At 33.5% G+C, this 13,407-nt stretch overlaps 1 protein-coding gene across 1 annotated transcript; it reads left to right on the top strand.

Annotated features, from left to right (window-relative positions):
• The first annotated feature begins 645 nt into the window (after nt 1–645).
• On the top strand, nt 646–12,985 carry LOC122046486. Its single transcript, XM_042607204.1, has 5 exons — nt 646–1,271; nt 1,380–1,515; nt 5,215–5,371; nt 11,621–11,770; nt 12,104–12,985. Exons 1-5 carry the CDS (start codon nt 737–739, stop codon nt 12,107–12,109), a joined length of 984 nt encoding a protein of 327 aa, XP_042463138.1. The 5' UTR covers nt 646–736; the 3' UTR covers nt 12,110–12,985.
• The last annotated feature ends 422 nt before the right edge of the window (nt 12,986–13,407 follow it).

Below are 13,407 nucleotides of genomic sequence, written 5' to 3'. Positions count from 1 at the left end.
AAAGATCTTCTAAATTTTTTAAAAAGGACATTATATTTTTATATAAACACGCATTTAATTTTCAAAATACTTCTTCCATCTATTTCAATCTTAATTAATTGTTTTTATTTAAAAGAATCAATCGAACCAAATTAAAAAAATAAATAACAACTTAATTATTTCATTAAAAGATTTCATGACTCTAAAAAGTTTATTTTTTTAAAAAAAAATATATCATTAAATCCATAATGATCTTTTAAATTTATCCCTTTTTAATTTTTAAATTTTAATAAAAAATATTTTTAAAAAATATAAAATAAAAAATATATTTTTTTATTTTCCCATTTTTTTTTGTTAATAGATACTTATAAGAGAAAAAAATTAAAAACTTATTTTTTAAAAAATTGATTTGATTTAATTTAGTTTGGTTCAATTTAAATAAATTGTTTTATTTTAATTTAGAATTCAAAGACGGTAAGAATATTTTAGAAAATAGATTCGATAATTAAAATATGCTTTTAAAAAAAAAAAATCTAAAAACCGTGATGAAACGCCGATATTTTAGCCAGCGATTCAACTTCATCATCAGATTATAAAGGTCCGTTATTTGGCGAGTAAATCGGGAGGCTAAACGAGTCTGGGCGGGCTATTTTTGGAAACCTATTACATTATAAACACGATCGCCGTGAAAATTCCAAGAGAACTCCAGATTTCCCCCAATTTATACCGACTGGAGTAGTAGTGGGAACTAAAAGCGATGGCCACCTCCGCCGCCGCCCGGCGCCGCTCCTTGAACTCTCTCGGGCCGACCGAAACCCTGGAAATCGGCAGCGGCCTAGCTCTCGCTCCGCGCGTCAAGCTTCTGCTCACCTTCTTCCGTTCCGATCCCGCCGTCAAGCCCATTGACGAGTGGAAGCTCAAGGTCGCTCTTCTCCACTTCCTACGCTCTAACCCCCTCTCCCTCTCCATTCCCGATGAAGACCTCCTCCTCCATCGTCGCCCTGATCTTCATAAACGCAAGCGTGACGAACCTGTGGCGACAGGTACCCTCTATGTCCGTGACTTAGGGTTCCTCAAAGTAAAAAACGAACAAGGACGGGAAGAGGACGAGCGGGCGCGCAGGAAGATTTTCTTGGATTGGCGGAGCTCCTTCGTCGACCGGCTTGCTGGGATCGATTTGAACTTGGAGGGCGTCAAGTTCAAAATGAGCGTTGAGATCCCGCCTGCGGATGATTTTGAGCAACTTAAGAAGTTGTGGGAGGACTGTTATGCTTCTAAGTTTCTCGATTCCCGTAATTATGTTCTATCTCTAATCTTAGAACAATAGATTTTTTACTACTAGTTTCCTTTGACATTGCTTGGGGATAATGATAATCATGTCTTCCATGTTTCATTTGCAGGAAGGGGATTTACTAGGAGGCCAGACACGATTATAATACGGGGTGTTCCTTCCAGATGGCTGGCTGAGCCAAGAGTATCATCGAAGGCCTCAATGCTGGTCACACATACCATTTTTTCCTCGTTGGGAAAGATAAGGTACATTTTTCTATCATCGTAATGGAGTTGGCTGATTATATCTGGACAATGGTTATTGCTTTATATACTCTGTCAGCAGTTAAAGCATTTAAAATACAAACTCAACAGATGAGTGCTTCAAATGCTGCTCTTTTTCTCATTGGTATTTGTTTTATGTTGTATATACAAGTAAGTGTAATTGTTTAATGAAAATTACTCTGATGATTTTTTGTTTTTCATTCATCAATGATAACATTGAATTCTTATTACCCATGAGTGATCACGTTGCACTTTTGACTCTTCTAATGGATTTTCAAGTAGAAGACTAGGTCATGCATTCTATGTTGCAGGCCCTAATAAGTTCATCTTAAACTATGAGTAATATGAAAGGCCTTTTTTAGTTGTTCTAAAGCTGCAACCTACAATTGGAGTCATGCAACTGAGTATTTTTAAAGCTCTGATCCTCAGCTAAGGGAGAGATACTTTATCATCCATTAAAGGCAAGGTTTAAAGACTTATAGACTTATTATAACTTTGATATTTAAGTAATTTTTCTTCACATTTCAAGTAGATCCTTCCAATGAATGAGATCAAATCCTTTTAGCAACATGATAACTCCACCAGCAAGCACTATGACAATAAGATCTACCGCTAGTTTAGAACATAATCAGTTATATCTTCAAAGGATAATTTATTAAGGTTGACATGATAGGCATGAAAAATATTTTCAAGTATATACTACATCTCTGATAGGGGAGCAAACAAACCGTATCAAGCAGAATATTATGAAAATATTGATATTCGAGTTCAAACTCAAAAAATATGTGTGAGAGATTTGAATTCGATTCAAAGTTTGAAAATACAAATAATTTTAGCTTGAGCTCGATTTGAAATGAAATTCGAGCTTAAGTTCAGTTCGAATTGTTTGAATCTTAATTCGAGGAAAAATGAATTATAGCTTGAAATTAATTCGAGGAAAAATGAATTATAGCTTGAAACAGCTAAAATTCAAGTTTGGTTTGAGTTATTCGAACCTTAATTTGAGCATATTCAAACCATAATTGTGTAAAAATAAATAGAGTTTGGCTCGTGAGTGGTTTGTGATAATCGAACTAAATATTATGGATTTGAATTCGTCTCGAAAAAATTATCGAACAAAGGATCTTGTGCTAGATCTATGGAGATGCTAATGTACTTCACACTATCTTGCAGACATGAGGGAATTGGGGTTGCTGATGGGGTGGCTCATATACGGAAGGATGGAAATTTAGGGTTTAGGAAAAAAAATTAATACCGAGTCATGTGAATGTGCTATGGGTTTGCATTTTTTTTTATAAATTGAGCACTCTAGTTATCCTGTGTTGGCGAGCATTGTTTAAAGGTAACAAAGCTCCGAGACCTCGATGCACTAAAATTCCAACCTCTATTTGGATTTCAATAGAAGTGTCTAGATATGCCTTACTAAGACAATTCATTACCACCATCGTTAAACCATGTTATTCTTAGCTAGGGCTGTAAATGAACCAAGCGTTCGTGAACAAGCTTGTTGTTCGGCTTGGTAAGAGCTTGTTTATGTTCGTTCAATATACATAAGATTAATTAAACAAACAAGCTTGAATAACTCGTTAAGCTAAATAAACAAGCTTGAACACATATGTGCTCAGCTCATTAACATTCGTGAACAATGTTTGTGAACAGCGTTCGTGAACAATGTTCACGAACTATATCGATTAATAAAACTCTTTTCAATATGCTAAATAAACAATAAAATAAAATAAAATAAATAAATAAAATAAATTTAAATTATCAAGCTCAATAATCAATCAAACAACTAAAAGTTTTAAACAATCAAACAAACTTGAATTGAGAGTTTGATAACATCTAAACGAACAAAGCTCGAACCAAGCTCAAGCCAAGCTTGAATTGAGAGCTTGATTCCTCGAGGTGTCATTGCCTGAGGTTAACGTCCCGGCTATGCGCTTTTAGCTGTGTACCTGCATTTACCTCCCTCCATAACCGTGGGACCGGCTCTAGGGGGGCCGCTGATGTGGTGGTTCCACATTTGAATTGAGAGCTTGATAACAACTAAACGAGCAAAGCTCAAGCCAAGCTTCAAACAAGCTCAAGCTTATAAAAAATAAACCAAGCCAAGCTTGAACACTCATTTCAAAAGCTTGGTTCATTTTAAGCTCAGCTCGGCTCGACTTGGTTACTTTATCAAATAAGCTTGAACACCCCAAAGCTTGGCTCGGCTCGGTTTGTTTACAGCCCTAGTCCTAGCTATTTATGTCAATAACATGAATTATTCCTTTATTGAGCTTTATATAAAATTATATCCTTAAACAATATTTATATAAATTACATTATTTTTTCTCTAATATTAATTGATGTTTCTTTGGTCTTTCTCTACTACATAGGGCTTCCACTCCAATTGATTTATTATTTAACTATAAAATCTATGGCTCTCCTTTGAGCTTATTCATACCATCCTAACCATTTTTTTTCTTTGTATTATCAATTAGAGTTACAGCTAAATGCTCTTTGGTAAGTATTTGTTTGCTTTATTTATTTATGGTAACTTTACATAACAAGCTCATCTTTTCTACATTTTTTTTTTCTGTAAATGTTGTTTCCTAACAACCTAACACTTTAACCCATAATGTTTAAATTGGTATACTAGCCTTATAAAGTTTAACTTTTACTCTAAAGCACATGACGGATATTTGAGACTACAAAAGCTTCTCTCCATTTCAAATACACATTTTTATCCTATTAATGATGTCTTCATCAATATCATCTTCTTATTCAATTATAAATTGAAGATTTTTGAATGCTCACTATGAGCAAGATCAACCATATTAACTATTTCCTCGGTACTTTTCTTGGTTCTAAAACTGTTTTTTGTATAGTTCTTCATTCTCTTTAACTTAGAACCTTTGATTTCTAATTTTTTGTTCATAGTCCAACTGTTAGTTTAGGTGCATTCTCATAATAAGCATATATTATCTATAAATAACATACACCAAAAAGATTTTTCTTTAATATATTAATGAATCCATTTTGTACTGATGTAAAAGGATGGGAACTTCACATACACACACACACACACACACACACATTCGAATTTGCCAGGATCCTAGGAGATCTTGTGACAATAACCACATAATGCATCTCCTTTCATTGCATTGATGCAATTAGTTGATCATTTTTCTTATCTAAAACACTGCACAAAATTGTCTAGGTTTCTACCATTAGTTTTTTTTTATGTAAATAAAAATGATATGTGAATCCTTCATTTGTCTCTAACCTAATTAGGAAGTTTATAAAAATGTACTTATGAAAAATTGTACTAAATAATATGTATCTTATCTTAGTTTGGTTTTGTGAGTTTAAAAATACAAGCACACACTGAAAGAGTTCACTTATTTTAGGTAGATCAATTATTATGTCTTCATATTTTCCATCAGAATTGCTATCTACACTAAAGTTGACCATAAGCTTGTATTTTAAAAGAAACTATAGCTAGGAACTTTAGATCCTGTTTGATAGTGAGCATGTATAAACCTCATCAATAACCTTTGGAAATATTTTGTCTCACATTAAAACCCATTTTTTTATTTCAGAATCTTAGGGTTCATCCATTATGTGATTTTCAACATTTCAGTTATCAGTTACCTCTGTGTCTAATATTCTTTAACACTGTTTGCTTCCATCAATTAGGAATCTTAATGTTTCTGGGGACAATAATCTGGGTAACAAAACGGAAGAAACCAATGAAATTATTTCAGGACTTAACTGCAAAGTCTGGGTTCAGTTTGAAAATTACGATGACTTCTATAATGCAATGAAGGTGTTATGTGGACGATCAATGCAGAAGGTAAGAGTTTACACTGCTTTATACCATAAATGGCATTCTGCAGTATTTATCTGTTAGTAGTGGTTTGATATTTTATTTGTATGTCAGTGTGATTGACAGCACCTGTTATATGGTCTATTTGTGGCTTTGTTTTCCCTAATCTTAAAAAAGAAACGTGGCTTATTCCACATTTAATTCCCCTGGCAATCATTCTGGAAAACATGGAGCTTCTCCAGGACAGTGTTTCCACTCAAGAAATACTAGGAAGAACGCATGGCTGGCGAAAGAATTCTCTACTAAATTTTCTCTCTTTCCTTCTTTCAAATGAAACACAAACTAGGAACTGATTTAACCCCAAGCACAATTCAACTGATCAAAAAGGGGAACATATCATTAATTGAAGGACTACTCAATGCAAAGATCCTAACCCATTTTATAAGCCAACAATGAAACCAGTTCATCGCAAAAATATAATTTAGTTACCAACAACTTTAGCAAACTTCCAAATAAACTAACAATCTTTTAAATCTTCTAAGTAATTTTAAACAAGTTTTTAAAAAAAACCGTAATTGTATCATCCCCCAATGAAGAACTCAAGTTTGTCAAGTAGAGGAGTGATCAACTAGGGGAGCACTGTTGCAGAATGTTCTGTTAAGGCTTATGATGCCTTGCATAGGTGCAGAGTGTACGATCAAGCTACGTTTGTAGAAGATGATTCTGATGTTGGATTTTTCAATCTCAACAAATAAGCCAAGTTGCGTGCATTGTAGTTCTTGTTTTGTGATCCATACATCTTCTATATCTAGCTCTATATCCATGTGACTTTTCCAATGTAGTTTCTTCTAGCGTTTCCATTGGGATCTAGCATTGTTTGTGTATAGATGACACTCTCAATCATATTAATTAACTAAGTCGAAGTGCTAGGAGTACAACCTATGGACAAATCAACAAACAAAAAAGACTTAAATGTGTCTCAATAAAATATTTGATTCTTTAATTCATAAGTTAAAACTATAAGGATTATGGTTTATTTTTCTGACCATGCAAAAATGACTAGTAGAGTAGATATAAAATTTTGTACTGTGTTTTAAGTAGCTTCTTAACGTTGGACAGGCTAGTGTGTGTGTGTGTTTTTTTTTTTGGAGATTGACTTTTACAAAAGAATTTCAGAGAAGACAAGAAATTGCCAAACGTAGACACTGTCTCTAGGTTTAACCTAATAAAATTGATTCAAAACAAAAGATAATGCCCTAAAATTAACTAAACAAAGGTTTAAATAGTCTCAAAATCTTAACGATGCAAAAGTCAAAAATGACCCTAAAATAATGACAAAAATTATTTGGAGCCTCAAAAAGGCTTTAACCAATTGTAGATCTCTAAATGAGCTTCGATTTGATATATTAAAAATTTTGTGTTCAACCCAAAGCTTGGATCCTCCTACATCAGACGTGGATAAGAATATAGACTTCTTCGATTGACAATGTGGTTCCATATAAATTTTATAAAGTTTATTACTTAGTGGAAATTTTCTTCTCATGGATATATTGACTACACATAGAAAATCTCTTAACTCATGCAAAAAGGTGATAGGTAAGAAACAACTAATAATGAAACCAAATTGACTAGGTGACAAGATGTAGACCTATAGACAATATTGAATAAACTTTTACCTCTAGTAGAATGTTTTATAGAAGTATTATAAGAAAAATCAATAATGGGTAAAATAAAATCCAAAATTCCTAGTTTTTTTCTACGAGACACTTAAGTAGATATTCTAAACTACCATTAACTACCTCAATTTGGTCTTGAGTCTATGGATGTAATGCGGATGGAAATATGAGTACTCCTAGATAGTTTTCATAAGCACTTCTAAAAACAATTAAGAAACTTGACATACCTATTTGAGACAATCAATGTGGGTATTCCATGCAAATCTAACAAGCTCCTTATAAAACAACTTAGCTATCTTAGATGTGTCATTGGCCTTGTTGCAGGGATTGATAGGGGTGTATAGAGATTTATGTTTTGCTTGGTTGATTTTGTTATTTAACATGTGCAACACTATGCTATGACCTTAACTATTTCTCATCTTAAAGATGACTAACATAATCTATCTAAAATAAGGGCTATTATTTTGTCCTTCTCAAGTATCCTACAAGAGCTCTTGTGTGTAGCTTCTATATTAAGAAGACTCTAAGTGATGTATGGGAATACATAGATTTGTGCTTTTGTATAAGTAACCATCTTTAATTATAAAGTTAACCAAATTATGATGATTTTCATCTTAAATGTTTTGAAAAATTATTCTATAGTTAGGGCATGTAGGTTACTCACCCTTTTAGCGTTCAAATCATATTTTCATGGTTCCTATCCTATATTGGGTTAATGTGTCGATAGGTTTGCTATCCTTACCTAATTGTTATTTTAGGATAAAAGTGTACACTTTGAGGAACTCAACTTATCTAGCTTGTTTGATGCTTAATTTTGTTTGTGATTGAATGTAGCTAAGTGCCATATGATTAGGGTGCAATATGAATTCTTTCAGTAATGAGTAGTGTTGTCAATACCTGAACTTGGATAATAGTGTAAACCTCCTTATCATACGTGGAATAATGTTGTCATGTGACCTTCCTAGCTTATAGTATCTCAAATTCCTTCTCCAAACACATCATAAGCTACCTCAACTGGTTATAAAGGCTTTGAGTGTAGGACGGGCCTTAGTCCTTTTTTTGTTTTTTTTGGAAAGTCTAAGAGGCAAACTTTGTCCAATGAAACTCCCATTTTAAAACCAATTTATGGCCAATGGTACTAAAATTTCTAATCAAACATTTGTATAACACAATGGTATTGAAGTTGCTAACAAAATATTTGTACAATGTTATAAACTCAAGGAAGTTTCATGACATCCTAATCTATAGCAAAGTGCATGACACCCACCTAGCACACATTTGTCTAGTCCTTGAAACCCTTGAGACCAAGAAGCTATTTGTTAACTTGGAGAAGTTTAGGACTTGATTCATTACCGTATTTATTTCCCTCGCGATTATGTTTGGAGCATATGAAAGCCCAAAGGGCATGACCATCAATCATATAGTCCATCTTGTCTTTTAAAGGTGATTGTCACTAGTCCCATATCTGAATATAATGGTATCTATCCTCTAGGTCAACCTCTGACTATAGTCGAGTATGTTGTCAAGTCTATAGGAAATTTATACATGATAATGATTTTGTTGATAACACAATTGGCAATATAATTCTTCAAGAGACATCCTTCGATGTCAGAAATGCAAAGACAACATAATATTTGATGTTTCTCCAATAAAATCTCTCTAGAAGTTCTTCAATTTGTCTGTATAATTCGGTGGCCCTGAGGGCTTTATACGATAGTGTGGGAGGATTGTTTGTTATGATTTGGAAAGAGGTATATTGCATGCTAATTCTGTGTAAAGGTAACTCCGTAAGTCACTCTCCAGGAGTTGGAGTTATGTCTTGATAGTCATTTATGCTCTTCCTAACCTTAGGGGATGGTCTTACGATGGTTAGGTTGTAACAACTTGATATTTTTCTCATTATATTTAAAGACATAAGTGATTTATCTCTTGTAGTGAGTTTTGAAGAGGTTGTAAAGGTAGGGCCTATTGAGGATGATATGAGCAATGTACATGGGGATGATGTTGCACTAAATTTTATTGGTGTACAGGGTCATCTCAATAAGGACTAGATATCTTTGCGTGATTGAGAATGAAATTTGGGTTCAAGTGAGGTTTCAGTGTGAGTTGAATTATATAAAAAGCTTGCTTGCAAATTACATTCATGCAACTCCCACAATCTATAATAATTATTTTGCATTTCTATTTCCACACTTGCATAAGTATGAAAATATTAGTGTATTTTCATGGGTCACCCATCGTGGGCATGAATAAGATAAGGCAATATATGAAGTCTTGTAGCTTCTCTTTCACCCCTTCCAATAGATTTTCCCTCGCCCCTTTTATCTTTTAAGTTTTCATTTTTGAGTTCAATGTCATCATCCCTAATCCCTTCATGATCAAGGTGGTGCTAGGATTTTATAGATATGACTATGTGGGTATTTCAATGCTATGTGATGCCTCCGTGACATTTGTAATATTATATGTTTTGGTTCAATTTGGTTAGATCTCTTTAACATTCTCTTGTTTTGTGGGTTGGCTCTACCTATCGGATGATAGTATCTTGATGGGTTGACTTAATAGTTTTCCTAATTAAGATGTTTTATAGGATGATATGATTCTTGTGAAAGGAATACGTTTGAATGTGGAGGCGTTGATGATCTTCTTAAGTTCTATGGATTTATGGTAGGCTTTAATGAATTAGAAAAAAATAACCTAAGAATTCTCTTTGTATTTTTTTTTACCTTATTCCATCAATGAAGTGAATAAGGACAACTCTTGGGTCTTCTCTAGCCTCACTACACATGTGGAGTTCTTCAAACTTACTTAAGTGTTTCATTACACTTAGGGATAACTATTTTAAATTATTTCATTTATTATAGAATTGATTCCTTGGCACATATTTTCAGTTAATCTTCCTCATTTAATTCTATATTGTAATTAGTTCAATCCATGTGTTGTTGATTAACCAACACATTTTATAAAAATTTCTTAGCAACTCTAGTGAGTTTTATTTTGACAAATTGGGGTTATAAGTAGCAATCTTATGCAACAACAATGACAACAACCAAATTTTATCCCACTAAGTGACGTTACGCTATTGGGATTTATTTCCTACTATATCATCATTTATATTTAAATAAATTTTATCCAATTTTATTGTTGCTAATTAAATCTTTTTTGATCTTCCTCTTGTTTAATATGCGTATATGTCTTAGTTTCGCATCATTTATTAGTTATCTAAGTATATGCCCTTATCATCTTTTACCCTTAATAGACACAATCTCAATATTCTTTCTAATATTCTTATTTTTTTATTTGTTCATCCTCGTATATTCTCATATTCACCTTAAGATCCTCGTCTCTATGACTCTCATCCTTTGCTCGTGTCGAGCTCCATATAACATAACAGGTCTAATTGCTTATAGAACTTTCCTTTACGTTTTAGAGGTATCTTACGATCACAAAGAATATCTGACACTCTCCTTTATTTTAATCATCTTGCCTGTATTTTGTGTTGAAAAATACATTTGGTTCTATCTTATTGTCAAAGCTAGGAGCATCTACCTTAACGTGGATATTGATGTCTCTTTTATCTTGCTTATCCCTATGTCTGTAATTGTATTCAAGAAAATAGTCATTCTCACCTCTAGGTATGGATTGAGGGTTAATGGCAATTATTTGAAATGCGTGGATGCATGCCCTTTGGATAATCTAGTAATTCAAAAAAAAAAAAAAATTCTTTATCCATATCACCTTGTTCTTTAATCTTTCAGATCCACTTGAGTTCTTAGGGTTTTTAGCTCATTTTCTAAGCCTTTACATCTGGTTTCTAGAATCTCACATCTACTATATCTTTGATAGTAGAGTTTGAAATGTCATGCTAAGAGTTGAAAGGAATGAAATTTATAAAATTTGTAGCACTAGTAAATTATATATATACATATAACAGAAATGATTTTCAAATGAGGAATGTGGTTACTAGGCTTTCTGAGCCTATTGTGCTGCAGGTGTCTCAACTCTCGATGGGGATGATGGTTTCCTCAAAGCAGATAAATCTGGAAAATAGGACTAATTTTAAATTTGCATGTTTGTTGGGGCAATTTGAAAAATGCAGATTTGTTGCTCCAATTTGAAAAATGGCCAACTGTGGAACTTAAGTAGGATTGAATAATCAGATAGAGCAGAGGGTCGCAATGCAGGCCTTGGCAAGATGTGAACCACCAGTGTTTGTTGTAAGGTTTTGTAGCATCAGGTGGTCATTGCAAGATGAGGCTATGGGCAGGCTTGTCTTCTCCTTGTTGTTGCACATTAAAGGTAGACGATGTGAATGAGGACGTTGTGGCAAATGAGAGTGAGAGGACAATAATAATGCAGGCATTATGTGATGACAGATGACCGTTATGCGAGCATTATGACAATGTAGGATAGTGACAGACAGTTTCTGGTCGAGTCACATCAATGGAAGAAGTGTTGTAACAATAGCTGAGTTTAATCTAATTTGACTCTGATATCTATTGATATTTATTGCTCAGAATTCCCTCAAACATTGTTTTTAGAATATGGTTTTTACACATTTCATTCAATTCTCTCGATTTTGAATATTTCACATATTTTGTAGGAAGGGTCACGACTTAAGGTAGACTATGAGATTTCCTGGGACCAAGATGGTTATTTTAATGTACAGCAGACTTCCAGAAATCATAGGCAGGATGTGCAAATCAGTATACAGGCTACAACAGACATTGGTTCACGTCGTAAAAGATTCAGGGTATATTGCCTTCTCCATTGCCATTTCCTAGTTTGCCATATATCTTTTAGCATTTGTAATAGTTGCATAGAAACATAGCAATGAAATGCTGCTATATTTTGTTATCGAGTGTATTAGTTTGGCATTTAGTGTATTAGTTGACATTTTATGTTGCAAGACAATGATATTGATACTTTTAGGGTGAAAGAGCGTTCGGATGCATACCTTAGGTTTGAAATGATTGCCCCTTTCATTCATCATAAATTACACCCTGATATCATTCTAGTTTTGCCTGTTTATCTTTAAGTGTTTTTTGATGGATTTCCCTTATGAACCTTTTCTCTGAATGTGCAGGAATAAACCAAACACTTGGAACTCGAAGCCAGACTGAACTCAAGACGCAGAAGTGGCAATGTTATCTTCTTTAGATTCACTAGTAGATTGATTTTGATCTTAAACCTTAATCATCCTTATTTGCCGTCAAGAGAACAATTATTATTATTATCATTTGAATGGCTTTTGTATATCTATTGAGCAATCATTTGCTCTAGATATAGTGAATAATGAGAGAGAGATGGTATCACGATGAGAACTGAGACTAGGATTGATAGAAAAAAGTATCATCTGATCCGAAAGAAGGCTGGCGTTGTGTTCATTCTAAGGTTGCCCACCCTTGGGCCACTACTCCTTGTCTGCTAAGGCCCGCTGCTGTCCCTACGGTACTGGATGTATTCCAAGGAGCTCTCTCTATATTTGCACCTAATTATCCAGTTTGTCTGTAAATGCATGTTGGATTCCACTCGCGTGGGTTGTGCTTTTGGAGAGGTATGGGATGTTTCTCGTGACAGCCTTAACCTTTTGTCAATGCCTATGATGTCTGCCCTGTCCTCTTGACGAGGGAACCAATCCACTCACCAAAAGTCAAGGGGCTATCGTCTTTTGGCCTCTTAAGGTTTTAGTTGGTCGACCAAGACCTTGATGCGAAGTGCAAACTTGATAATTTGGTTTAGTCAAGCTCGTTTGAGTCATCCGACCAAGAAACAGGAGAGAAACAAGTAAAATTTTAGGACTCGCCAGCCAAAGTTGAAGCATCAGATGTTATAATGACAACTTTTTCCTACCGTTTAGACACTATTTTCCATTGGTTAATTCTGTTTCTTATGTTGTATATTTTTTGTCAAAGTAAATGTGGAATGATTACCATATCTATCTCAATGCTTCAATTGATTGTATCAAGATTTTGCTGTGATAGGAGAATTTATTTTGGAGTCATGATAAAATTGAAAGTTTTCTTAATTCAAGTAATTTTCTTGTTCAATTAAAGTTTTTAGGTGTTCATAATAAAGAGATTAATGATGTGATATTGATAAATATTTTTAAAAAGAATATAATAAGTACTTGTGCAACTAAAATGATTAATGTTATCCTTAGAAATATTGATGATTCATTATTTTTTAATTTAGTTGATGAATCTTATGATGTGTTAATAAAAGATTTAATATCAGTTGTTTTATGTTATGTGGATAATAGTGGTCATATAAATGTGTGTTTTATCAGAATTGAAGATGTTATCAATATTATAACATTTTCACTTAAAATTATCATTGATAATTTATTTTTTAATATAATTTTAGCATGTCTAAGTTGAGGGGATAAGA

Source organism: Zingiber officinale, chromosome 2B (genome assembly GCF_018446385.1).
Source record: "Zingiber officinale cultivar Zhangliang chromosome 2B, Zo_v1.1, whole genome shotgun sequence".
Taxonomy (NCBI): Eukaryota; Viridiplantae; Streptophyta; class Magnoliopsida; order Zingiberales; family Zingiberaceae; genus Zingiber; species Zingiber officinale.
Note: the sequence above shows the minus strand (reverse complement) of the source record. Positions and strands in the feature narration are given on the sequence as shown.

Coding starts and splice junctions, on each gene's coding strand:
- LOC122046486 (XM_042607204.1), top strand. CDS start 737: ATGGCCACCTCCGCCGCCGCCCGGCGCCGCTCCTTGAACTCTCTCGGG. Junction 1,272..1,379: donor TTCTAAGTTTCTCGATTCCC/GTAATTATGTTC, acceptor TTTCATTTGCAG/GAAGGGGATTTACTAGGAGG. Junction 1,516..5,214: donor TCCTCGTTGGGAAAGATAAG/GTACATTTTTCT, acceptor TCCATCAATTAG/GAATCTTAATGTTTCTGGGG.